General features: G+C 46.2%; 12 protein-coding genes across 12 annotated transcripts; 5 read left to right on the top strand and 7 right to left on the bottom strand.

Moving 5' to 3' along the window:
• Window positions 1-5: 5 nt before the first annotated feature.
• Window positions 6-1502, top strand: BDV38DRAFT_276211 (cysteine protease ATG4; the record flags this gene model as incomplete). The annotated part of the gene is made up of 5 exons (XM_032058176.1): window positions 6-162; window positions 234-530; window positions 620-788; window positions 843-1070; window positions 1142-1502. The coding sequence occupies 5 exons, from the start codon at window positions 6-8 to the stop codon at window positions 1500-1502; spliced, it is 1212 nt and encodes a 403-aa protein (XP_031907210.1).
• A 334-nt stretch (window positions 1503-1836) lies between these two features.
• BDV38DRAFT_276210 (histone H2B family protein) lies at window positions 1837-2416 on the bottom strand (the record flags this gene model as incomplete). Its single annotated transcript, XM_032058175.1, has 4 exons — window positions 1837-1927; window positions 1979-2066; window positions 2118-2189; window positions 2242-2416. The coding sequence occupies 4 exons, from the start codon at window positions 2414-2416 to the stop codon at window positions 1837-1839; spliced, it is 426 nt and encodes a 141-aa protein (XP_031907209.1).
• Window positions 2417-2531: 115 nt separating this feature from the next.
• On the bottom strand, window positions 2532-2837 carry BDV38DRAFT_265415 (uncharacterized protein). Its single transcript, XM_032056353.1, has 2 exons — window positions 2708-2837; window positions 2532-2658 (listed from the first exon to the last, which is right to left on the bottom strand). The coding sequence occupies exons 1-2, from the start codon at window positions 2804-2806 to the stop codon at window positions 2578-2580; spliced, it is 180 nt and encodes a 59-aa protein (XP_031907208.1). The 5' UTR covers window positions 2807-2837; the 3' UTR covers window positions 2532-2577.
• Window positions 2838-3077: 240 nt separating this feature from the next.
• On the top strand, window positions 3078-3632 carry BDV38DRAFT_276209 (histone H2A; the record flags this gene model as incomplete). Its single annotated transcript, XM_032058173.1, has 4 exons — window positions 3078-3130; window positions 3185-3273; window positions 3323-3526; window positions 3577-3632. 4 exons carry the CDS (start codon window positions 3078-3080, stop codon window positions 3630-3632), a joined length of 402 nt encoding a protein of 133 aa, XP_031907207.1.
• Window positions 3633-4045: 413 nt separating this feature from the next.
• Window positions 4046-4584, bottom strand: BDV38DRAFT_288973 (NADH dehydrogenase [ubiquinone] 1 beta subcomplex subunit 9; the record flags this gene model as incomplete). The annotated part of the gene is made up of 5 exons (XM_032061147.1): window positions 4046-4065; window positions 4122-4163; window positions 4230-4308; window positions 4372-4504; window positions 4565-4584. The coding sequence occupies 5 exons, from the start codon at window positions 4582-4584 to the stop codon at window positions 4046-4048; spliced, it is 294 nt and encodes a 97-aa protein (XP_031907206.1).
• Window positions 4585-4675: 91 nt separating this feature from the next.
• On the top strand, window positions 4676-7236 carry BDV38DRAFT_31714 (putative dihydrolipoamide succinyltransferase). The gene is made up of 11 exons (XM_032063164.1): window positions 4676-5302; window positions 5354-5412; window positions 5463-5534; window positions 5584-5639; window positions 5704-6045; window positions 6122-6514; window positions 6575-6634; window positions 6687-6741; window positions 6792-6859; window positions 6928-6999; window positions 7062-7236. The coding sequence occupies exons 1-11, from the start codon at window positions 5124-5126 to the stop codon at window positions 7104-7106; spliced, it is 1401 nt and encodes a 466-aa protein (XP_031907205.1). The 5' UTR covers window positions 4676-5123; the 3' UTR covers window positions 7107-7236.
• Window positions 7237-7365: 129 nt separating this feature from the next.
• On the bottom strand, window positions 7366-8201 carry BDV38DRAFT_288971 (uncharacterized protein; the record flags this gene model as incomplete). Its single annotated transcript, XM_032061146.1, has 2 exons — window positions 7366-7985; window positions 8054-8201. The coding sequence occupies 2 exons, from the start codon at window positions 8199-8201 to the stop codon at window positions 7366-7368; spliced, it is 768 nt and encodes a 255-aa protein (XP_031907204.1).
• A 498-nt stretch (window positions 8202-8699) lies between these two features.
• BDV38DRAFT_276205 (protein-L-isoaspartate O-methyltransferase) lies at window positions 8700-9616 on the top strand (the record flags this gene model as incomplete). The annotated part of the gene is made up of 2 exons (XM_032058172.1): window positions 8700-8801; window positions 9002-9616. 2 exons carry the CDS (start codon window positions 8700-8702, stop codon window positions 9614-9616), a joined length of 717 nt encoding a protein of 238 aa, XP_031907203.1.
• A 114-nt stretch (window positions 9617-9730) lies between these two features.
• Window positions 9731-11689, bottom strand: BDV38DRAFT_31604 (DnaJ and TPR domain protein). Its single transcript, XM_032063161.1, has 2 exons — window positions 10502-11689; window positions 9731-10436 (listed from the first exon to the last, which is right to left on the bottom strand). The coding sequence occupies exons 1-2, from the start codon at window positions 11480-11482 to the stop codon at window positions 9846-9848; spliced, it is 1572 nt and encodes a 523-aa protein (XP_031907202.1). The 5' UTR covers window positions 11483-11689; the 3' UTR covers window positions 9731-9845.
• An 82-nt stretch (window positions 11690-11771) lies between these two features.
• BDV38DRAFT_290651 (putative mitochondrial translation release factor (RF-1)) lies at window positions 11772-14096 on the top strand (the record flags this gene model as incomplete). Its single annotated transcript, XM_032061528.1, has 4 exons — window positions 11772-11957; window positions 12411-12477; window positions 12920-13008; window positions 13086-14096. 4 exons carry the CDS (start codon window positions 11772-11774, stop codon window positions 14094-14096), a joined length of 1353 nt encoding a protein of 450 aa, XP_031907201.1.
• Window positions 14097-14334: 238 nt separating this feature from the next.
• On the bottom strand, window positions 14335-15804 carry BDV38DRAFT_265367 (putative mitochondrial tricarboxylate transporter (Ctp)). Its single transcript, XM_032056352.1, has 6 exons — window positions 15685-15804; window positions 15310-15633; window positions 15105-15252; window positions 14755-15012; window positions 14428-14671; window positions 14335-14357 (listed from the first exon to the last, which is right to left on the bottom strand). Exons 2-5 carry the CDS (start codon window positions 15488-15490, stop codon window positions 14581-14583), a joined length of 678 nt encoding a protein of 225 aa, XP_031907200.1. The 5' UTR covers window positions 15491-15633; window positions 15685-15804; the 3' UTR covers window positions 14335-14357; window positions 14428-14580.
• A 1623-nt stretch (window positions 15805-17427) lies between these two features.
• Window positions 17428-24593, bottom strand: BDV38DRAFT_276200 (DNA repair protein SMC6; the record flags this gene model as incomplete). Its single annotated transcript, XM_032058171.1, has 15 exons — window positions 17428-18249; window positions 18302-18898; window positions 18953-19025; window positions 20916-21013; window positions 21086-21134; window positions 21187-21326; window positions 21463-21537; window positions 21617-21719; window positions 21773-22429; window positions 22485-22750; window positions 22809-22902; window positions 22958-23517; window positions 23568-23795; window positions 23847-24366; window positions 24421-24593. The coding sequence occupies 15 exons, from the start codon at window positions 24591-24593 to the stop codon at window positions 17428-17430; spliced, it is 4455 nt and encodes a 1484-aa protein (XP_031907199.1).
• Between the last annotated feature and the right edge of the window lie 20 nt (window positions 24594-24613).

The following is a 24613-nucleotide window of genomic DNA, read 5'->3' as shown; positions in this document are numbered from 1 at the left end:
TAAAAATGAACAGTGTAGATATAGGGCGGTGCAGAAAACGCATCGTACAATATCTATGGGATCCCGAGCCCAAGAATGATGAAGAGCCAGATGCCTCTATTTGGTGCCTGGGAGTAGAGTATGCCTCGCAGCTTCCAAAACCTACAGCAAACAAAACTTCCGGTAAGCCAGGGAACCGTTTTACCATTATTATTCACAAGGGCGGAAGGTCACTGATATATGTGAGCGAATAGAGCGGGATGAACTTGACACTGGAACAAGCACAATAGACGATGTAACGGCATATGGCTGGCCAGAGGCATTCGTCTCGGACTTCGAGTCGAAGATCTGGATGACGTATCGATCTGATTTCCCCCCAATACCAAGACCGGACAACGACGAAGCGAATCATTCGATGACGCTAACTGTACGCCTGAGAACCCAGCTAATGGACCCGCAAGGCTTCACCTCAGACACAGGATGGGGTTGCATGATTAGATCCGGGCAGAGTTTGCTAGCAAATGCAATGCTTACATTGTGCCTAGGTCGTGGTATGGCACTCCCTTAACCTTACATATACACATAATACCTCCGATACAACCCTCTTGTTTCATGTAGTCACCATGCTAACACATCCTAGCCTGGCGCCGTGGGGACAAAGCAGAAGAAGAGGCCCACCTACTATCTCTGTTTGCTGATCACCCCGATGCACCCCTCTCGATACATCGATTCGTTAAACATGGCGCCGAGTCATGCGGTAAATTCCCCGGGGAGTGGTTCGGGCCGTCAGCAACCGCTAGATGTATAGAGTATGCGCCCAATACCACTACGCCCCCCAGAGCATGAGACTTACCAGTAAACAGGGCGCTCTCAGCACAATGTGGGAATATAGCACCTAGAGTATATGTCACAAACGATACCTCAGACGTCTACGAAGATAGTTTCCTGCGTGTGGCTCGCAATGGCTCGGGTAGTATTCAACCCACATTGATACTTCTAGGGACTCGGCTGGGAATTGACAACGTCACGCCAGTGTACTGGGATGGACTCAAAGCCGTTTTGCAATTGCCACAATCAATAGGTATCGCAGGGTATGTCTACACCACCAGCGCCTGACCATAGCTAGCAACCGAAGCATACTGATACCCCTGACATGCACCAGAGGTCGTCCTTCCGCGTCTCATTACTTCATCGGCACGCAAGGCTCGCATCTCTTCTATCTTGATCCCCATACCACGCGCCCCGCACTCCCATACAGCATTGATGGTAGATTCCTCTCCAAAGAGGAAACCAGTACCTACCACACTCGCCGACTCAGACGCATTCATATACAAGATATGGACCCAAGTATGTTAATAGGATTCCTTGTGAAGAACGAAGATGATTGGGAGGATTGGAAGGGGCGTATAGGCTCAATAGCGGGGAAGAGAATCATACATGTGTTCAAAGGAGTGGAAACTACCTACAACCAAGGCAGAAGGGAGGCACTCGATGAAGTTGAGGTACTGGATGACGCCGAATAGATAGAACCAAACGCCCGCTATAATGGAGGCGCCACTCTTTTAGCTTCAAAACAGTGAAGAACAGAATGTGTCAGAGTAATTCAAATTTCGAACCCTAGTTTGAAAGTTGCTACTGCGCAACCATACCCAGGAGCACCGAGTTATGTTACAACGCATCCACGTCTCAAATAAAACCATGAAAAACATTTGGCCCAATGGGGAAAAACAAAGCCATCCCGTGACGCATTAAAAATCCCGCGAACACCCTGTACCAACCACCTCAAACCATAACAGATAACGAGGTAGTAAAAGACAATCCTGCATAAAAGAAACAAACAACAAAAAAGAAAACAGCTTATTTGGCAGAAGAGGAGTACTTCGTCACGGCCTTGGTGCCTTCCGACACGGCATGCTTCGCCAGTTCACCAGGCAGGATAAGTCTGACACTGGAGAAAGAGTTAGCCGAATAGTGTTGAATCAATATTGATATGACATACGAGGTCTGAATCTCCCTTGACGAGATAGTGGACTTCTTGTTATAAGCGGCCAGTTTGGAGGCCTCGGTTGCGACACGCTCGAAGATGTCTGCAGGCAGATTAGAGAACTACTCGCTCACTAACCCAGAGGATGAAATACCGTTGACAAAGGAGTTCAGAATAGACATGGCACGGGTGGAAATTCCAGTATCCGGATGAACCTGCTTCAGGACTATACTTGGCGTTAGCTTTGACCTCAGAACTAGGACAACGCTACCACATACCCTTGTAGATGTAAGAAGAGTAGGTCTCCTTCCTGGTCTTTCCGCGCTTCTTCTTGTCACCAGAGGTAGCAGCCGCAGTCTTCTTGCCAGCTTCCTTCTTCTCAGCGGGGGCCTTGCCGCCAGCCGGGGCCTTGCCGCCAGTGCTGGGCTTCTTTTCAGCAGCTTTGGGTGCCATTTTGTTCAAGTGAATCAGGAAATAAAATTTGTTAAAAACTAAAAGTCGATATTATCAAAGAATGGCGAAAGCGCAGGCGTTGGAATCGTTGATAAATGTAGACGTGGAATGAGGAGGAGAACAGAAATGATGGAGACGCGGTGACGAGGGAGGCGCGCTACTTATACTAGCCCGCGAAAGTGCAGTTGATCCTGGGTGCGCAAAGGAAGCAGAATTTCAATACCGTCACAGGTGTGTATGATCTGTATGATTAGATGAGGGGAAACGCGTCTCCAGCCGTGGATAACTGACTAAGATCACGCCAATATGACAGTATTGAAAGATATATCCATAAATTACAGCGCTTAACCATATTGGGAACGATACCATAACAACTACACACAGAATCATGGCAGGCGCATCTGGCCAAGCTATGGGTGCCTCCGATGATGATCTCCGCTGTGATTGGCCAACCCCGCTAAGCGAGAGGGTGATCTGAAGGGCGTCTAGGCGGCCCAACGTCACCCTCACCGCGTCGTTATAAATGTCCGCCGCTTCCTCGCGCTGGCCATTTGCTTTTGACACCGTACCCAAATCATTGCCACCGCATTTCATCGACGACCTTAAATAACCTCTTCTATTTACATCTTTAAACTTCGTCGAACCATTTTCAATCGCAAAAATGACTGGAGGCAAGTCTGGAGGCAAAGCCAGCGGCAGCAAGAACGCGCAATCGTATGAATGAATTCTGTCATCGCGTCAATCATTCCAACTAATATATATTTGTAGCCGTTCGTCTAAGGCTGGTCTCGCGTTCCCTGTCGGACGTGTTCACCGTTTGCTCCGCAAGGGCAACTACGCTCAGCGTGTTGGTGCTGGTGAGTCCACTCTCACACCCCATACCGTATCTATACTTACACGCCACAGGCGCACCTGTTTACCTCGCGGCCGTCCTGGAGTATCTCGCTGCCGAAATTCTTGAGTTGGCCGGCAATGCTGCCCGTGATAACAAGAAGACCCGTATTATCCCCCGCCATCTCCAGCTCGCCATTCGTAACGATGAGGAGTTGAACAAGCTGCTTGGTCACGTCACCATCGCCCAGGGCGGTGTTCTGCCCAACATCCACCAAAGTAAGCGTACCGGGTACCCCAGTATTGGATTGATTCTAACATGTAACTAGACCTTCTTCCCAAGAAGACCCCTAAGAGCGGAAAGGGTCCTAGCCAGGAGCTGTGAATTATTTGTTTTTATTTGGGTTTTCTCATTCGGCGTGGTTTGGTTCTCTTATTGATGTGATAACGGGGTTCTGGACTGGGCACGTTTATGGCTCTGCGTTTTTTCTGATTTAATTTTATGGTTGTACATTATGTCTACGGACATGGAATGATACCGGCAGCTTTCAAAGGACATGAGCTTTCGACACATTAGCTTTAAGGGATACGCATGTCCCCAATGATAAGTTATGCATTTTGATCCGACATACTATGTAATCCACGAGTATCTTGGTTTCCAACGTAGAACCTCGGCTTTCTGCAACCAAATAATCTCAAACTTGTGTGCTGATTGCTATATTGGTAGTGGTGTTATATTTATGATTTCCATTTTCTATCTGAAAAGTACACCTATCACAACCTCCTTGTATCTTCTCTCTAGTGGCTGCCCGAAGCATCTGATTCAATATTAGTGGGCTAAAATATTGGGTGGACATCACCATGGTTGACATACAAGGTAATTGACGAGCAGGTAGATTCCTTTCATATTTGTTACCTTTAGGAAAGTCAGTCATTCGATTCATATAGAAGGAGCAGGCTTTGTGATTTAAATTATACATACCTCCCGGGGCAGTGGGTGCTCGGTACGGGTCCGGGTGTTTCCAAGTTTCTAATAGCTTTTCAGTTTCCCGCAGCAGCACCTGCTAGTTTGTGAGTTACTGTATGTAAAAACCATGTAACTGAGAAAACCGAGCCGCATATACCTTCTGTTGACGCGGGTCGCGGACATTCTTATTCGCATCGAAAAGGGACCGTATATACACTGCTTGCCCGCGCCATATCTGTCTGTGCACAGCCCAGTCAAGAGCAAGCTTTAGGGAACGTCGATAAAGCGACCTGCGAGGTAGGTTTAATATGGCTCCCTCATGATCATTGCTTCAACCGCGACCAACTTACGCAACAGGGTGAAGGGCCATGGTGTGTCACGCAATGGGGAATTGAAAGACTTAAAGCTGGTCAGTATAGCTGGAAAGGGATCCGTCTGAGCTGGAAAGAGTCTTTCCACCGAATATTGATGCAGTGTGCTTCGATGCTCACCCGGTTTGCTACACAAGTTTAGCTTCGTCTTTCTCCCGGTAAAGTCCTAAATGCGGAAACTTCCCAGATGGTGCTTATGGATTGCCGAAGAAGCGTAATAATAATACTCCGTTCATTTGCCGGTCACAAGGATTGGAGGGCCGCTTTGAGGGAAATTCCGGTTGTCTCGGCCCGGCCTTGCTCTAGTCGCACCCTTTGGCCGCTTAAGTTTCGTCACTCACTTTATCCCTACTTGTAGGTAGATGAACCCTTAGCTCTAGCAAGTTCTGGGGGAGAAAAACGAAGAAAAAAGAAATCCGTACTCTCCCTATCCATACTTGCACATTTCTAACATTTACGACTTAATTCTCTGCATTGATTCCCTCAATTGGCGAACTCCATTATTGTCTTGCCCAACTTCCTCCAAATCTAGGTCATCATGGCTTTTCGCTTACCTCTTCACCGTCTCCCCGAACAAAATCTGCGGGTCATACCTCGATTTGCCCAAAGCTCTCGTAACATCAGCTTGGGCACCCGCAGGAACCTTACCTCAGCTGCGCTCCGCAACTGTGTCAGGAACTCTAGCCGGCCTGCTTCTGGTGTACCACTGGTTCTGGGGTAAAGTCGCCCACTCATTTCATCTTTACAAACCAGCTTACAATCCTGCAGGGCCAATGTTTTTCGCTCTAGTTTCGCTCCCCTTGGGGGCTATCAGATTCGCACTTACGGTAATATGGTCTCTATTTCTTTCGGAATCTCGCACTAACAACTTTTTCAGCGGACACCATAGTTAAGGTTCCTCAAATGGCAGAGTCTATCACCGAGGGTACTTTGAAACAGTTCTCCAAACGTATGTTCGCCAATACTTCCTTACTAGCTTGCGCTCACTCTTGCAAAAGAGGTCGGAGATTATGTTGAGAGAGACGAGGAAATAGCGACAATCGAGACCGATAAGGTAAACGAGACCTACATCTTAATGCGCAAAGAGAGATTTTTCTGTTGACGCCCGCTCGTTTTAGATCGATGTGTCGGTAAATGCTCCTGAAGCGGGAACCATCAAAGAGCTTCTCGTAAACGAGGAAGACACCGTCACTGTCGGACAGGAGCTGGCAAAGTTAGAGCTGGGAGGTGCACCTGAGACCAAAACGGAGGAGGGAACCGAGAAGCCAAAGGAGCCCGCACCTACAGAAGAACCTAAAGCCCCCGAGCCAGAACAGTCCAAGGCCGCAAAGGCTTCTCCAGCTTCTGAAAAGCCTTCCGTACCTGAGCCTGGACCTTCCAAGCAGCCACAGCCCGCTGCCTCTAAGCCAGAAATTAGCGATGATGCTAAGCCCGGCCCTGGAAATCGCGAAGAGCGAAGGGTATGTTCTCTTTTCGTACCGTATCCTTGTCTGTTTCTGTTCGTCTTCTTCTGGTCTTAGGCTGATCGACTATTAGGTGAAAATGAATAGAATGAGACTGAGGATAGCTGAGCGTTTGAAGCAATCTCAGAACACGGCTGCTTCCCTGACTACGTTCAATGAGGTGGATATGTCTTCTCTCATGGACCTTCGGAAGTTATACAAGGACGATGTGCTTAAAAAGACCGGTGTTAAGCTCGGCTTCATGAGCGCGTTTTCTCGTGCTTGCGTACTAGCTATGAAAGACATCCCGGCTGTTAATGCGTCGATTGAGGGGCCCAATGGTGGCGATACTATTGTCTACCGTGATTATGTCGATATAAGTGTCGCTGTCGCTACTGAGAAGGGCCTCGTAACACCAGTGGTGCGCAACGCCGAAACCATGGATCTTGTTGGTATTGAAAAGGCCATTGCGGACCTCGGAAAGAAGGTAAGTTGCAGCAGACTTTCATTTTTGTTCCGTGGCTTTTCTGACCATCGAATTCGGCAGGCTCGTGACAATAAGCTGACCATTGAGGACATGGCGGGGGGTTCTTTCACCATTAGTAACGTGAGTACATGCACGCGCCTGGCATTGTGTGTTTGTGTTAACTTTGATATAGGGTGGCGTCTTTGGATCCCTCATGGGTACACCGATCATCAACCTACCACAGACAGGTATGTTTAACAGCGCTCTTTGTTTGAGGAGCTCATCTAACTATCGAAAGCTGTTCTTGGTCTCCACGCTATTAAAGAAAAACCAGTTGCTGTGAATGGCAAAATCGAGATACGCCCTGTATGTCTCCTTTGCGACCCCCTCACTTTGCCTCTGCCCGTGGACTTTGGTTACTGATGCTCTGATAGATGATGTATCTTGCTCTGACTTATGACCATCGCCTTTTGGATGGCCGGGAGGCTGTTACTTTCCTTGTCAAGGTTTGTTCCCTACCCCTCAAATTGAGGCTTTTGAACGCATCACTAAGCGCAATTCAATGCAGGTCAAGGAGTACATTGAAGATCCTCGCCGCATGCTTCTCGGCTAAGCGTCTGTGCTCTGCTCATTCGCCCAATAGCTCTGCTAACTATGCTTCTACTCCCAACACCTGCCCCGTGGCTTAGATGTTTATTTTGTAGATTAACCACCTTGTGTGCAAGATATATATTATCAATTCCATGTTAATCAAGTAACCTTAAGCATTGTAGCTTTCCTAGGTCGTAGGACTTTTGCCCCGCTGTTTTTACCGTACCTTTTCAAACCAAGGACCCGCTTTCACTAGTGTGCATGGCTTGGTGGGGGTTTTGTTATTCGAGCCCTACCCTATCCTTCAATTGCTTCGTCTCTGCGCGGCTCAACCCCCAGAGCTGCCCACGTTCGAGCTGAATCAGTACAGGTGGTTCAAGGACCTTCATGATTTTAACCAACGTGTCGAAAACCGCACACTTAAACTTATTAATGGGGAACTTCGCGGAAACAGTACGCATGTGAACATTGACAGATGTCCCATCTGGTGGCTGAAGATAGCTCATGCAGTCTGTAAACGCTTTGTTCTTGCTTGCCATCTGATCTGAGATGTTCTTGGCCCAGGTGATATGCTTGCTGAGAGAAGCCGAGGACTCGGACTTTTGGTACTCTTCGACTGCAGCCTGCATGACAAATTGTGCTGCAGTATCAGCCCACGTCGCTTCTGATAGCCTGGCACCAATAATGTAGCAGAGAGTGATGAAGGCCCCCGCCAACTCAGAAAGCGAAATTGATTTTTCTTCTGGCCAATATCTACTAGAACTTAATCGGGATTCGCGAGCTTGAGAAGTATTACGTGTATCTGGATAACATCGGAGGGCATTGGCAAATTTAAATAATTGGACCTTGACTCGAATGTCATCAGGAAGTAGTCCAGAGTGTGGAAGAACTGACTCAAAAGCTAAAGATTAATCAAAAGTAAGTCAACGTGTCCCTTGAAATGACATGTTAAACTATTTTGAGACATACCGTGTATTGTATGAATATGCCAATCGAGGTTGCATTCGTTGGGCTGCTCCACTCCGCTGGTGTATACCAATCTGTATATAGAGGTGCAAAGTAGGTAGTCCAATATTAATAGGTCTACATCAGACTGAATATCGGAGCCTGCTTCCATTGTGCATTATTGTTATGCAATCTTGTGGTTCTTAACGAAATCATTCAAGTTCTCTGAACCGTGGTAATGTCACTTTAGTTGGGTCGGGAAATAACAATAAAGAGTCAACCTTGCTACGAGTCAAAGGCGGTGAGATATTACTGGACAGACTCCGCACGTGACCATCGATGTTAGAATGGCGTCATACTGGGCGGTAGTAGCCACAATTCCTTTTTAAGGTCGAAGTGAAGAGTCCGAGCCTCTTCTAAATGATATTCTGACGAGCCCAGTACGGACCTTGAATAATAAACTGGGCGTTAAGCAGCATAAGACGACGGTATAGCCTGCCTGCAAGCCCCAGGGTCTTCTTGCGATAATCGTCGCTTTATCTTATCTAAATACTAAGTTTCCCTGGATCGCCTTCCTCTTATGTTAGGTAGAGCATAGCTCCCTCGCATGATCCAGAGTTATCTAAATGCACACCCAGTACTGCGCAAGGCCACCACGAAGTGCATCTCTATGGCGTGGTATTGCTCTGGCTCAACCAATGCGGAACTGGTTGATAATCTCTTCAAGGCGGGATTAGTGAAGAATGAAAGAGTAAAAAAGGCTATGTTGGGGGTGAGTGGCTCCTCAAGTTTTTAACATCTCATGTGCCATGCCATCTCCTTACCCTGACCCTGCGCAAAATGGCGGGGCTCTGGATCTTACAGTAGGGCCGGGGATGTAACAGTGAGGTAAAGAGAGAGGTGTGGGTGAGAGAGCATTGGCTGCACGTGCACTTCCCTACCCAAGACGTGTGTCTGACATTAAGGTGCAAGGTTGATCGAGCCCATTATGCACCTTCCAGGCCTTACTCGGACTCCCCACAACCTATTGGGTATGGTGCGACAATCTCCGCTCCTCACATGCACGGTCATGCATGCGAGTACCTCATCAATTTCCTCAGGCCAGGTTCGCGGGTACTTGATATTGGCTCGGGTTCTGGCTATCTGACCCATGTCCTCGCAAATCTTGTTACAGATCCCTCCATACCTGATGATTCAAATGGCCATGTTATTGGAATTGATCATATACCAGAACTTGTTGACTTGGCTGGTAAAAATATGCACAAGTCGGATCAAGGGCGCAAATTATTAGATACAGGAAGGGTGAAGTTTATTACTGCTGACGGCCGTTTAGGATGGCAAGAGGGAGCACCGTATGATGCTATCCACGTTGGTGCAGCGGCGGAAAAGCTCCATCCTGTACTAATCGCGCAACTCCATGCCCCAGGCCGAATGTTTATTCCCGTTGACACTGAGTGTGACGGGAGTGCTCTTTTTGGCGGCGGCCAATATATTTGGGTAGTGGACAAGAGGGAGGACGGGTCAATCCACAAGGAAAAGGTGTTCCAGGTTAGCTATGTTCCGCTGACCGACCCGCCAAAGAAGTAAACAAACCGTTGGACATAATGTCGTTATAGCATTCGACATTAAGGGACCCTGAGTGAACTATGTGGAAGACTGCCGGCGTTGGAGTTTACATGGATAGTATCACAAAAGTTCAGGTCAATTTCGCCGAGATTATAGCAATAGTTATGACCTGATTCCTTTGAAGTCTTGAGTTTAGTGAATAAAAGTTATACAAAATCTTTATCTTGAGTATACAGACTAGCTGTCAACATCAGCGAAAAGGGAAACCTCCTGGAAAGTTGAATCCTTGACCTGAGAATTTAAACTGTGGTCCGCCTTGCTGGAAGAAAAACTGTTGACCGCCTCCTGGCCCGAATGGGCTTCCTTGAAACGGGTTGCCCCTGTGAGATTCCAGGTCATTGGGGTCATCACCACTGTCGTAACGCGCCTTGAGTTCGGAGTCAGAAAGGATTTCATAAGCTTCATTAATAGCAGCCATCTTCTTCTCAGCTTCCTCTTTCGTCACACCCTGGGACTTAGCTTTATCGGGGTGATGCTGTTTAGTAAGTTGACGGTAGGCTCTTTTGATTGTCCGGTCATCAGCATCTCGGCTGACACCCAAAACTTTGTAGTAGTCCTTCTGCTTTGAGCGCTTCAGTAAGACATGTGCCTTCTGTAAAAGTGATTGCACATCTCTGGATCCGGGGTGATGCTCTTTGGCTGTATTTAACATGTTTATAGCGTCATGAAAACGCTCTTCATCAAGAGCCGCTTGACTCTGAAAGAGTAATGCTGGCAGAGAATAAGGGTTCATGTCAAGGGTCTCGGAGCAGTACGGAGAAGCTCGCTTGGGCATATGCGCCTGAGAAATAAATGCATTAGCCAATGGGAGCCATGTCAACTGGACGCCTTCCTAAGGGCACAAACCTCGCGGTAAGCCTCGCAGGTGCGCTCCACCAGTAAACCATAAAGATTGTTGGGGGCCGCGGGGTGGATATGGCCTGCTTCCTTCGCTTCCCTCACCTCGCCTTTCACATCGTCAAGAAGTCCGCTTTCATCACCTACACCTACAAGCAAGTTGATGGCATTGCTAAATTTCCGCGAAGACATTGTATCCTGTAGTTTCCGCAGCTGTTTGAGGAGTTTCTTCTCTTTCCGATAAAGGGCGTTGCACGGTTTTGAGTCGGGGTCAAAATGAAGACATCTCCGAATTTGTGAAATGCCCCGTTCTTGGTCTCCCAAAGCGTAGAACAGCATGGAGGACATTTGTAAGTGGGGGTCCACCAGACTTGGGGAGATATGTAGGACATGGGCAAGGTCACTTATGCCTTCTTCTACATCACCTTTTTCGAAGCGGCAGTGTGCACGAGTTTGTCGTAGACTTAGGGAGGCGCTCGCCTTAAGTACAGCCACATTCGCTTGGTTTACGCAGGCCTCCCAGGCGCCGTGTTGCTCAGCATTCTGCGCAAGAGCTGCAGCATCCCGTGCTTCTTGAACCTCATTGTATTCCAAAGATGACTTCTTGCCGGCCTTTTCCAGATCCTTCAACGCGCCTTCCCAGTCAGCAGTGTTAGCTCGAAGGCGAGCTCGTTGCAGGAGCGCACTCTCAAAATCTGGTTTTAACTGCAGAACTCGGTCGAAATCTTCTAATGCCTGAGAACTTTTACCCAGTGACAAATAAGCCGCACCCCGCTGGAAGATAGTGATGTAATTCGTAGGATCCTTCGATACAGCCGCGTCGAAGTAGAGTAATGCATTGCGAGGAGAACCACCAGCGAGATGAGTCTTCGCCGATGTGATCAACGACGACAGAGGGGTGTCTGAAGGAACTTGTGAAGATTGAAGACCATAACTGGCTGATGAAACGGCCAGGAAGATCGTAAGAGACTCCAAGGAAAGGAGCATCATGCTTATACCGACGCAAAGGGCAATCTGGCTCGGACGGGTTAGTTGGTCTCACGGGCCTGGTCAACTATCTGAAATTATGCGAATATTCAAAGAAAGGGTAGAAGAAGTCCAAAAATTGCAATTGCAGGAGCAGAATGAATGCCCTTTGAAAAGGCAGAAGACATATTTACATGATCAAATCTATGGCGATAAGTGAAGTTAATAACAGCAGCCAGAGGGAGAAATGTATGCCAAGACTCCAGTCTGGCCTTTACAACTCAGTTACAGATGGTAAATTACAAGTGGTGAAATGTTGAGTATTGGGGAGGCAGTTTTCAGGCGGTGTATCAAAATTAGTCAGCACGCCCGCATCCATAGCATCTTCCCTGATGGTGTCGACAGGTCATCTGAGCTCCACTGCGAGGTGGGATGGACCCTTACCCTCAAATCACGTGATACCAAGACGATTAATAAGCAGAACAGAACAGATCAGATTGTAAGTTTAACTGTAATACCATTTCTTTATAATATTACTTACTATTTTAATTTTAAGTACTTACAAAGTACTTATTATTTTTTAAAATATTCTATAATTTTTATTAAAACTTTATAAGGCGTAGATTTTTATTATTTAAAAAATAAGATTATTAATTATTAATTATTAATTATATAAAAATTAAAAATTAAAATCAACTAATATATATATATACTAAGTACTTAAAATTAAAGTAGTAAATAATACTATATAAAATATATATTTTTTGTGGTAATAGATTATACAGTTGGAAATATTTGTATTTTGTTACTGACAATCACGGGACTAAGACCTGATTATTAAGCGCCTCAAGGGTGGCGCCACCGAGAAGTAGGGTCTAGCTGACCTGCAACCATTCCTGGACGAGTACTCCCACAACGTTTAGTTCAATGCAACATCCTACCTTGACCTCAGACCCACCTCAAGAACTGGAGCCCTTTCTTTCCTCGATTTATTAGGTGGTTTTTTTTTGTTATAGTATGTACGTATGTGTTAAAGTCATGTGATTTGGTATCTGATTGAAGGGAAGCGTGACTAGTATAAGTAGATACTGCATGTGCACGCCCATTGAATCGTTCTTGGCTAAGTGAATGTGAAGCTCATGGACTTTTTGTGAGACTGACGTATTCTCCTATTTTGAGAACAAAGCATGCTTAATGTCCCTTGGATATGCTCTCGATGCCTGACGCGGTTTGGGACTAGAGCTGCTATTAAAAGGCCGTGGTCGACTTTGCAATGGCGGGGACTGAATACAAGTACGGGTAGTTGAGAGACAATTAGTTTATTATCTCTCCATGCATGTTTAATACTCTGTGGAGGTGCCGAATGACTGACAAGTCAGTTAGGCCCTGACCTTTCTTCATCGCTGCTCTCCCGCGCTCGCTCTTTGGCAGCCGAGCATTCTAAACTTTCTGCTCATTTAGCGGATTCCTTTGACGGAAGAATAGCAAAGCGGGTGGGCGAGCTAGCACCGATTGCAAATGTCTTGGAAGAATGGGACAGGACCAATGAAGTATGTCCACACCTCTCAAGCTTTTTCACTTTGGATGGGATAACTTGCTAATGGAGCGGCTTTCATCTCTTTCGTAGTCTATATCAGAGCTCAATGCCCTGCTTGTTGACCCGGATACAGATATTGAGCTCAAATCTCTGGCCATTGAAGATTTGGAAACCGTCAAGGCTGCTTTGCCGACTATATCGGAAAACTTGAAACAGACCCTTGTCCCCCGCCACCCTTTTGCAGCGCTTCCTTGCCTCCTCGAGATACGGCCTGGCGCAGGTGGAGATGAGGCGGGACTTTTCGCCTTCGAACTCCTGAGGATGTATACTGCATTCTGCTCTCGTCGTGGTTTTCGGTCCAATATTGTTAAGCTGGACGTTGGAGATGGCCCTGCGGAGGATCGGCTAAGTGAAGCAATAATGGAAGTTGAGGCGGATGGGGCCTATGAGATACTCAGAACCGAGTCGGGGGTACACCGTGTGCAGAGAGTTCCAGCAACAGAGACTAAGGGACGTACGCACACCAGTGCTGTGAGCGTGATGGTTCTTCCTAGCTTCCCAGAGACAGGAGGTAGCATGGATAACGCGCTCAACTTTGATGATCCGAGCAGCGACTACTACGTTGATCCCCAGGAGGTTCGTAGCGAGAAGATGCGAGCTGGTGGTGCAGGGGGACAACACGTGAACAAGACAGAGTCAGCTATTCGTTTGACTCACATGCCCACAGGTATCGTTGTCTCCATGCAGGATTCTCGATCTCAACACGCAAACCGCAAAAAAGCCTGGCAGATCTTACGCGCCAGATTAGCCGAGGCAAGGCAAGAAGCTCGCGAACAGAAACTCGTGGAACTCAGACGAGGGGTGTTGGGGGGTGTTGCTCGTATGGGCCGCGGGGACAAAATTCGCACGTACAATTATGGCCAGAGTCGTTGCACAGACCATCGGAGTGGCATCACCATACATAATTTGAATGATGTCTTGGATGGTGGTGAAGGCCTCGAAACTGTCATGGAGAGTGTACGGGCCTGGCTCGTTGACCAAGAAGTGGCAGCGCTGGTTGCTGATGAGCTAGCAAAGAACAAGGAAGCTTCACGCCCATAAAAACGAGTCAAAATGTCAACAAGGCGCTGACTTTTCTTTTCTGTACTAGTACTATTCCTCAGTCGAGTGCTGTAGATATAGAAAATGCGGTTCTTCTTTGTCAGTGCTATGTATTAAGATACAACCGAAGCATATTAATTGTGGTTCTGCAATATAGCGTTCAAGAGACCAATTGCTGCCCTGCGTTCATCGCTTCCTCAGCATCAGATATATTGTCTCTTCGGGTCTAGAGAATCGAGAGTGTCCATCGTCTTCTCGTACCTGTTAATTTGAAAGTGGTTAGTTATCAAGCCTAGGCTATAAACGATGGTTGAACTAAGTGTAAACAAACATTGTGAACACTATGCCCCCGCTTAATATCAATCTGGCAAGTCGCGGAACGGCCCCGGACCAGAATGTAAGTAATCCCTCATCTTGGAATATCCTTGCTGCACAGACAAAACTGTTCCTATAGTTCTTAGAAGCTTCCAGCGATTGCATTCTGCTATCGAATTAGTACCGTAAAAAGCAAATCACACATAGTGTGGCCATTAGCAAACCTGGTTTTGACAGTATCAAGAGGTTGTGTGACATATCTGTGCAGAAATGATGTATTAGTCGTGGTTATTTCTTATAGCCATGGAGAAGCAGCAGCTTTTCGAGCGTTGTGTTAACTCACACTGTTATAAAGCCTGCCATACCGCCGATAGCGAAGGTGCTTGCAGTTCCCAGCTTCTCTCCAGGTGCGACATAGCTTTCAGCTAGTTGCTTTAACATAGTATAACTTGAGAATCTGGTCGCGGAGTTGGCGGCTTGTCTGGCAGTTGTAGGAACGAACCCCTGGAAAAAACCTCGAATGCCTCGCTCCTGGAATATCAGTTTACTACCATGCAAGAACCCCCGCATACGAGGGTTTGCGGATTTGCGATCGTCAATCCTGCGGGTGTTTTGTACATCAGCTTCACCATGCATCGTTGCATGAAGTAGTCAAGGGTATGTGGCAAGGGCTGGGGCTTTAAGGCAACGGACAATTGCGTTTTAATGCTCTCGAATGGTGTCACTGCTAAAAGAGATTCAGTGAAGCCAGCTCCAAAGCCAGCAATTACCGTTCTTGGACCCGAGATCTTGCCATTCTCATCCTGAAGAAGTGACTTGAATCTGTCGAAAGCGACGAACCCTGCAGACAGATCCTAACGTAAGTACATCGAACACTCGGGCACAGGTTGGGACTCACGGATGCCTGCCTTGAGCGAATTTCCTATAATCAAAGTTGTGCAGCCGGCGTACCACTGCTTTCCAAACGGGGGCCATGGCAGCTTTTTTCCGTCCGGGAGTTTGCGATTGAGTTGCGACCGAGTTTTTGCAACTGGACACGTTGAGTAAGCTGACTTAGAGTAGCCAAAGGCATGTACCATACATTCAGCCGGATAAGTGATTGCTAGTATAATTAGCAAAAGTCTTTGGCTATAAGAGTATATGTGCCTCGATGTGGGCAAGCATTACCGATTTCAATGGCACCTGCTGTTGAGCCCGCAATGATAGACCGCAAACTGCTGGGCTGGGTATGCGTATTAGTATTAGGTACTATGGACGGTGAAGGGCAACGCACCTTTCGGTTGTGATCCTTCTCTGTAGCACTCATTTCGTTGTTATTTTATTTTATTTTATTTTTTTATTTTTTGGAATGTTTTTCGTTTTGAAAAAGGATTACCAAGAGCTCGGCCACCACTGCAGTAATGGGTGTGAACCAACTTACGCAAAGTGGCTTAAGACTAATATAGAACAAACACAATTTATAGTACGGGCGCCGGGGAGGACAGGGCACGCAATATCAGAATAAAATGCTCCCACCTGCGCCCACCAGAGCAAACCACCAAGTTTGTACCAAGGCTCTATCTAACTGTACAGCACTGGTACTAGTATTATTACCACATATTGTGTGGAATCTCGAAGCTTCTACATCTCGGAGGGTAAATTGTCATTTCGTAGATGCTACCTGAGTGAGTTTGACCGTTGGCTACAGGCGTGAAACAAACATCTGACGGTAACCCTCCTCTTTGCTGGCTTTATTTGGTTTTCAATTTTTTTTTTTTTTTTTTTCCCCTCTTTTTTTTTTGTTTTTTTCAATCTTATTTACTTATTGTTGATAACCTTACTGGATGGTAACGGATTCTCTCTAACCTGTTGGGACAAACATGCCTAATTAAATTCTTGTTTTGTTTTTTTTTTCCCCTCTTTATTTCCCCCTTTTTTTCCCTTTCCCCCCCCTTTTTGCTTGCTTTCTTTCTTTCTTTGTTTTTTGGTCCTTCATTTCGTTAGAAAGCTTTCATAGATATTTCCCCCGCCTCACAAGTTTCTCCCAATATTTTCAGAATCTGCTATCGTCATCATCTCGTACCCCGTAACATAGATCCAGATAATCCTCTCCTGGGTATGGCCACAGATTGGGACTGCACCAACTTAAAGTTGTCCTTATCTGACGGATAGCAAGATGCACTATCTTTCGTCAGGGTGAAAAGGGACATGAGCCATAGAGCGGGTTTGAACACCACCCGCAAACAAAGCCAATCTCTCAATGTGTTGGCAAACAAGAAAAAAAAAGGCTGCATAGCCACAACGCCGAATGCAACACAGAACACCCAATGACCGTGCGGAAACCTGGGAAATAAAGAGAGCGAAAAAAGTAAAGAACCCAAACACCGATGTGTACTGCCCCAATACACTGCGCCGGCCTATGATGCCGGACAATAGCTTAGACCATCCAAAGCTGCATGATAAGCGCCGGCGAGGGTATAGTTAAAAAGGGAAAGGGGAGGCAGAAGAGTAGGGAAAAGAGCCTAGTCAATGAGACGAGGTACTTGGGGCGATGGGTTATCTGAGAGCCATCCACAAACGCCGAAAACATGACAAACTGCTGGGTGATAACCGATAAACGCCGCCATTTTTGCTCAAAAACCAAAGAATGCAGCATCAATATGTACATAAAACTAAGCGCCTTTCTGACTCTTGAAGGGGAGAACGACGACGAAGAAAGAGCTGAGGATAGTGAAGGCGAATATAAAACCTTGAGGAGACTGGAACAAAAAGGTAGCAGAAAAATATGATACAGATGTGGTCACCGTTATCAAATCACCATTGTCGAAAACAAACAAGGGAATTCATAACACACACTGTAAAGTTTGCATTGATAATAAGAAAGAGAAAAAGTAAAAGACATTGATTGTGCACTGTCAGGTAACTTGGCCAAGGTCGTTTAAGATTGAGAGAATTTATAATAACGAGCAAGGCAAAAAGGAGAGGAGAAGGAAGAAACAAAAGATAGAAAAATAACAATGTTCTTACCAAACTGATGTCAATTTGGCGACACCTGCGCAGGTTGGCTCTTGCCACTCTGCTGTTGATTCTGGGAAGTACTAAATTTATTCATATCATTCTGTATGTTGCGGCGCTGACCTTGGCCTCGACCTCCACGATATGAACCTCGACCCCGGCTGAACTGATAATGTCCCCCATTCGAGTGATTGTTGTGGCGGCGTTCTCCAAAGTTCTGGTTTTGGTTCCCACTCGTTGCGAGCTGTGCTTGTGACGCATTCGCGATTGGGCGGGGAATGGTTTCCGGCGATTCATATACGTATAACTTCTTGTCGATATTTTGAGGGATAGGTTGTATTTCGGTTCCCAACTCCTGCTCAATCTTATACAGATTAAAACGATCATCCCAGTTGATAAGATTGATTGCTAGACCCAGATGACCAAAACGACCAGATCGGCCTATTCGGTGGAGGTAGGTTTCAGCGTTCTTGGGAAAGTCAAAGTTGATCACGACGTTCACCGCTTGAATATCAATACCTCGAGTTAGCAAATCGGAGCAAACAAGGTTGCGGCATACGCCGTTCCGGAAATCATGGAAGACTCGATTCCGATGTTGTTGAAGCATCCTTGCATGTGAGTAGAAGCACGAATAGCCTAATTCCGTGATCTTCTTTGCGAGAAGTTCAACGCGATTTGTCGAATTGCAGAAGATGATTGATTGATTAATTTGAAGTTTGGAAAAAAGAGTATTAAGGCAATGGACTTTCTGCTTTTCTTCCACAAAAGCATAATACTGAGTGATTCCTCGGAGGGTGAGCTCATCCATAAGGTTGATCTCGTAAGGGTTGCGCATGTGTTTATCCTAACAAGGGCGTCAGCCTAAGAGTAATGAAAAGGAATCAGATGAGACGTACCTTGAACGACTTCACGATCAATGGAAAAGTCGCACTGAAAAGCATGACCTGACGGTCTTTAGGATGAAATGACAATAGCTGTTCAATTACAGGAGTGAATTCAGGCGACAGTAATTTGTCGGCTTCATCCATGACGAATGTAGGACATTCAGAAAGGTCAGCAACGCCCTTGCTAGCCAGATCTAGAACACGGCCTGGAGTTCCGACAAGGATATGGACAGCGTCGTTCAACCTGATAATGTCATCCATCAATCCAGTTCCTCCAGTGGTGACCATTACGTTGATCCCCAGATGTTTCCCGAGAGTTTTACAAACATGAGATGTTTGGAGCGCAAGCTCTCTGGTTGGGACAAGGATCAGTGCTTGCGTTTTGGTGCTTTTAGGATTTATGCGTTCTAATGTGGGGATGACGAAGGCCGCTGTCTTTCCGGTGCCATTCTTTGCTCGAGCCAAAATATCCCTACCAGTAAGAGCAACTGGTATTGTTTCTTCTTGGATAGGAGAGGGTTTTTCGAAACCAGCTTCGAAGATGCCCATCATAAGTTCGCGTTTGATATAAAAATCTTCAAACTCAAGGCCTTTAGTGGCCGTCACGTCCTAGATTGGAGTTAGACTTCCAAGAGGTAAGCGTAGGCATTAGACGTGGCAAACCTCGGTTTGTGGCCGTGCATCTTTTGCAGGGGCTTTTAGTTGGTCCTTCCACCTTGTGTCTGAGTTTGCTTCCCTATAACGACAGTACTGAGTAACTTTTGGCTAAGCCTAGCAGAATACGTGTAAGCCCACATACCCTAGGGTTGTGTTGTTAAGTTGTGAGGCAAGAGCTTCGGCCATGGTGATAATCGCTTGCCCAGATAGAGGATAATAGAGAACGAAGTCTTAGATTTCGAAGGTGTTCGTAAGAATGGGCCTCACGAAATCGTACACAATGAAGTCGAAAGGGTCAAAGAAGACAAATGATGGGCTTCTGCTGTCCTGAACCGTGTGGCCGGTTCCAATGAATGTAAGAGGGGGCCGAAGGTATAGAAGGTGGACTTGGTCTTTGGCAGACTCGGAAAACGGGTGATTCTCTTGGGTAGTGAGGTAGTATATGGGAAAAGAGCACGGCGAACAGACAATATCGGGTGTCTTTGCGTGTGGGTTGGATGATTGCTTGTAAGTGCCAAGGTAAAGTTGGCTGTGACCTAGTTTCAGGTGTAAAGGGAGAGACACTGGTTAGTGTAAATTAGAGGCACCAATGACGACAGGTGAGATAGCACCAAACCCCCCAAGATCTCAAACAATATATTGAATGTTGTGAGAGTCGTGTCTGTGGTATTTCGCGGATACAAAAGATGAGTAACCCTGTAGTGTGAAGTACGATAAAGGCAAAAGATTATGAGTGAAAACTTCTGTGTTGAGTGGGCAGTACTGTGTAGCCTCGCCGCCTTTACTGACCTCTAGCCCTGGAGTACTAGTAGTACCGGCTAGCCGCAAGAAGATCAAACTCCAATGAGCTCAGTGTTTTTCTCCACTGTTACCAGTACCATCAAGTTACAACTAGAAACAACGCCGCTTTTAGGTACATCATATCCCACGTGACAGGGTTAACAGATATGAAGTGGCAGCGCTGAGGCTATCGTGCTATATCGCGGTTGACATGAGGATAGCAATATAGCTGAAGCTGAAGAAATGGGTGCGTGGCTTATAGCATAAGGGCCATGTCTATTGTGACATGTAACAGTATTAATATACAGTAGTCAGCTACTAAATCTATAACAACTCTCGTATTCCGGCAACATGCTCCTGCCCGTCTTCGTAGACCTATTGTATCGCATTTTAATGCACTGTCAATTGTGCTAGATGATAAAGTACCTTGCTTGGCAGGACCGCTAGGCAACTGCTGCATCTTCCATCATGGTGCAAGTGTTTTCGGTCTGACCCAACTGATAAACATCGAAATACCATAGAGATATCCTAAATCAGCTTCTGGAGTAGATTATTTCATGAACAAACAGGGAAGCGCATGGATTTATGTGATTTTCTCAATTACTGATCGGCTCTGTCATTTGTCGATGCTAGGCTATCAGGAGAGCTATAGCCGCTCACGAAGCTCTCTTTTAGTTCCTTGCCCAGGTCCTGACAGCTTACCAGGCGCATATCACACGCTTTTGAGATGAAGGGTCATCCACGACATCTCTAGCCCAAGGCGATTGTTTTAGAAGTCCTCCTTCAGTTGATCCGCACTAGTTGGATCAATAAAACAAATGAGCCTGACACTCGGACTTATAGTTTATTTTATGCTACTCCATCTTTCTCAATAATTTAGCGGCATGCTTATTATATTTTATACGTTCTTCTTCTTCTTCTTCTTCTTCTTCTTCTTGTTGTTGTTGTTGAAGACCGCTTTGAGGTAATTCTTCTTGTCCAATTAATGAGACATTATTCGTAGACATCAGCCGATATGAAATATTTCGTCAATTTATTGAATGTTCTGTATAAAACAGACTTTACCTATTCTGATTACTGGCGAAATGCTAATCTGGTCTGCCCTCGTTCAGGTTCTGCCAATCTACAAGGAAGACACTTGTTAGTTGCAATGCTGATAACTATACCTGGTCTGGAAACTTATACTCACTCCTTCACACGGACATCAGGAGCTAAACTAATCTCCGCCCTTGAGCCAGGTGTGATTAGTATAAATTGCACACCTACTGACCGCCTAGCGGCCAGCATCTATTGATTGTTCTGTTAGCAAAAACAATGGAACAGGAGTTAAAAAGAAGAGAAGAGAAGGGAGGGATATACAAGCATATCAATTGCCATCTTCCTATTGATGTGGTCCATATACACGTCGCTATTGGGCTAAGGTTAGTGATAGTTAATGCCCCTGATGATCGCTAACTTACAATTCATCCAAGCAGCGGACAGGAGATCCCATAGCCTCCCAAAGTGCCAATAGAAGACAAACTTGAGAAAAAGACTTTTCACCACCGGAAAGTGTCTTTGCACCCCGTCCAGTGCTGTCTTTTGTTATATCAGGTTCAACCTAGCAAGTCTTGTTAGATTCTGTGAGAAGAAAACAGCATCATGTAACGTACTTGTAAATCCAGCAGCTTGCTCTCATGGTCCGTTAGAAGTCGACCACGAAAACTTCTCTCACTTAATAAGTACGTGAATTGTGCCTTGGCCCGGGATGAAATGTGAGATCTGAAAATTACCCAACGTTTCTTGCGATGTTTGAGTGTTTCAATGAGGATCTGTAGATACAGTCAAAACTTAAGTCCTCTGTACAAGGGCAAAAGCATAAAAGAGAGGAGGGGGAAGGTCAAAATGTACATCCGCAAGTAACCTAAATTCCTCCACTTGCTTAAGGGCCCGATCATAGGCTGTGGATGCTCTGGCGGCTTCAGCGGCGATCTCATCCCGAGATGCGCCCAATCTAGTGGTTAGTTAGTTCAAGTATCATGGCAATGTGTGTTTGAAGTATCTGACTGTTGGTTATAGCGTTGAATATCCCTATTAAGTCTGTCCAGCTTTTTGTCCAAACTAGCAGCAGTCTCACCTTCAGGAATTGGAACCCGCGGTGAGACTAGACTAGCTTTCTCGCTGAAGTCGATAACACGTGCAGAAACCTCTTCTCTTTTCTCATTTATCCTTTCTTTTTCTCGTCTGCTATCATCGATTCGTTCAACCGCAATGTTTTTATCATTAATGATCTTTCGGCGTTTTTCTTGCCCCATGAGTTCCTCACTTCGAGTTACACGGAGCTCTTCCGTTGACGCAGCTATATCGGCATCCTTAGAAGCGAGTTGTTGTTTAATGGCTTTAAGCTCATTCATCATGGCCTCCATGGCCTCCATACTGTCTTCCAAAGACCCTTCGTTGATGTGTTTCTCTTCCTTAGCCTCCTGGAGCGTGGCTCGCAGCACATCAAGATGATCGTCTTCCACAGGTTCTTTGTCGAGTACATCTGTGAGTTCTTCCACATGGTCTTCCTTCCTCTGCAATGCGATTCGCAACTCATTTGTACTCTTTTCATGCCTCATAAGAGCTTGTTTGCAGCCCTCCAAGCGAGACCGAGCAGATCGAAATTGCTCTTCCTGATCGCCGAGCTGATGCCTGAGGTCTGCCACTACATCACGTTGAACCCTGCGGGAGTAAATGTCAGTGGATAAGCGAGGCTTTAGATACATTTAAGGATCACCTGATTTGTGAAGCTAGATCTGATTTCATTCGTGGGCTGCCACTGTATACAGGAACCGGCGCCTGGCTTGGCTCTCCCACACGATTGTAAGATAGATGGATGCCCCGGCGCCTGTCCGTTTGGTCAATGCAGTAACACCGCTTCACATTCCTAGGCTTCTGTCCATCAAAGAGTACTGAAGATGCTTCTTCTAGCTTTTCGATTAGAAGCATTTGCTCAATACCATGGTTAATGATCAACTGTCGACGGACGAGTTCGTTGTCAATCTGCAGGTTCGAGTATATCAACCTAATGTAGCTGGCTCTGCGAATCAAAGGCACCTACCTGAAGCACCCGTAGAGCCGTATCAAATTTAAGATCAGGCTCGTGTTCTGATGTATCAATGTACCCATCGTTTCCTATAAAGATTGGGCATATGCTTCCAGTATTGTTAAAAAGGTATGGTTCGTAAACCATGGGCAGTGGGAACATACCAGTTGACATTGTGCATAATACGAGAAAGAATTTCCATGTCTCTTTTGGATGTTACGATGAAGCTGTTCAACGTCGTGCCAAACGAGTTCTCCAAAATAGATGACCATTCTGGTTTCAGCAAGGTCACATGACGACCGATGGGACCGACAGGCTTCTCGGTGAAGCCCTGTTCTTGTTGAACGGCCCTCAGGAGAGCCGGCATTTTGTCGTGGAATCCTGAGGTTTTGGATCCGCCTTCTTTGCTCAGGCTTCGTAAAAGTTTCTCGGCTTGCTCAACATCGGTCTTCGTTCTGCCAAGTGGCGCCACTAATGAATCCACTTCTTTTCCAGCCACTTCCAACTCTCGGTATAGGCGATCTGTATTGCGTTGGTGCTCCTCGTACTGTGTGCTGGCATGTGCAGCTTCTGCTTTCGCTTGCTCGAGTTTTTCCTGTTTCCTAGTATAGCTTCCTCCGCTTAAGTCAGCCAAACGTTGATTTTCTTCTTCAATCTTTTGTTGCGTTTCGTTTATCCTAGCTTCTGCTGCTTTTAGATAATCTCGTATCTGACGTTGCTGTGCCTGCAATGACCATCAGTAAAAAGCCCGGGAGTTCTGTGGTGGAGGATTACCTGCAAATCATGACGTTCAGTCATTTGTTCGTCCCACCTAGCTTTAATATCCACCTTCTCACTTTGTGCTTGCTCGAGCCTAGCAGCAACTTGTCTCACACATTCGGCAATGGCTTCGGTTTCCTCCTCAGCTTCTCGTATAGCAGCGTCGAAGCTGCCCAGCTCAGCTTCAGCGGTTGCAATCTTCTCATTGGCTTTGGCTAGTTCAATCTCTAAAGAGCTCCTCATCTACGGTTCATCAGAAACACCGGCCTGCAAACAATTAATGTCTGTGCTTACTCTTTCCTGTTCCTCAACCTGAGCCCAAGCCATTTGACTCCGGACATTTCTGACCCTGTTCCTTAGGGATTCGTGTTGATCAGACATGTCCAGTTTCTGGTTTGCTGCAACTTTGCGGTTGTTTAGGGTCATAATATCTTGCTCTCGCCCCCTGAGCTTCTCCTCAATCTGATCAGCAGATTCTTCGATCAGTCGGTAGTCCTGATCAAGTTGCTCCAACTGAACACCCTTCACAAAGAACTTGTATTTCTCAGCAGGACTTGAGCTGCTCAAAAATTGGCGGGCCATGTCTTGTGAGAGAACATTCATCGGGTTGTCAAATTGTAATGTGAAAAAGTCAATAATAGCATCCAGTTCGGTTTTTTTGGTGGAAACTAGACGTCCATTCTCTGCCTTGATTTTGAAGCAACTCGTTCCAGTTTTTGTGAAATGGCGTTCAATAACAATGGATTTTCCATAATCATCCGGCATATAGGCACCATCTCCCTGATTTTTAATGCGCACAACAATAGTTGCACTCCTACAGAATATCAATTAGTAATCATGTGACCTGTATAGTGATAAACGCACGTACTCTTTGCCTTCTTTGATGAAACTCTTAAGACTCTGACCGCGATTTGTAGCAGATGCTTTGCCACCCAGACAGAGAGTTATAGCTGTTAGCACTGCGCTCTTGCCGCTGCCATTTTTCCCGACGATAAAATTAATCAATGGCCCTAGTTCGACAAAGAAGTGGTCGTGACACATAAAGTTGTAGCATTCAACAC

This window comes from Aspergillus pseudotamarii, assembly GCF_009193445.1.
Source record: "Aspergillus pseudotamarii strain CBS 117625 unplaced genomic scaffold BDV38scaffold_124, whole genome shotgun sequence".
Taxonomy (NCBI): Eukaryota; Fungi; Ascomycota; class Eurotiomycetes; order Eurotiales; family Aspergillaceae; genus Aspergillus; species Aspergillus pseudotamarii.
Note: the sequence above shows the minus strand (reverse complement) of the source record. Positions and strands in the feature narration are given on the sequence as shown.

Bases quoted from the DNA above. Each gene is read 5' to 3' on its own strand.
- BDV38DRAFT_265367 (XM_032056352.1), bottom strand. From the start codon at position 15,490: ATGGTACATGCCTTTGGCTACTCTAAGTCAGCTTACTCAACGTGTCCA. The intron at 15,013-15,104 runs GTCCGTTGCCTT...AAACACCCGCAG, and splicing joins GAGAGCATTAAAACGCAATT to GATTGACGATCGCAAATCCG. The intron at 14,672-14,754 runs GTGAGTTAACAC...ATTTCTGCACAG, and splicing joins ATGGCAGGCTTTATAACAGT to ATATGTCACACAACCTCTTG.
- BDV38DRAFT_31714 (XM_032063164.1), top strand. From the start codon at position 5,124: ATGGCTTTTCGCTTACCTCTTCACCGTCTCCCCGAACAAAATCTGCGG. The intron at 5,640-5,703 runs GTAAACGAGACC...CGCTCGTTTTAG, and splicing joins CGACAATCGAGACCGATAAG to ATCGATGTGTCGGTAAATGC. The intron at 6,046-6,121 runs GTATGTTCTCTT...ATCGACTATTAG, and splicing joins GAAATCGCGAAGAGCGAAGG to GTGAAAATGAATAGAATGAG.
- BDV38DRAFT_31604 (XM_032063161.1), bottom strand. From the start codon at position 11,482: ATGATGCTCCTTTCCTTGGAGTCTCTTACGATCTTCCTGGCCGTTTCA. The intron at 10,437-10,501 runs GTTTGTGCCCTT...TTTATTTCTCAG, and splicing joins CCTGCGAGGCTTACCGCGAG to GCGCATATGCCCAAGCGAGC.
- BDV38DRAFT_265415 (XM_032056353.1), bottom strand. From the start codon at position 2,806: ATGATTCTGTGTGTAGTTGTTATGGTATCGTTCCCAATATGGTTAAGC. The intron at 2,659-2,707 runs GTCAGTTATCCA...CTAATCATACAG, and splicing joins GTCATATTGGCGTGATCTTA to ATCATACACACCTGTGACGG.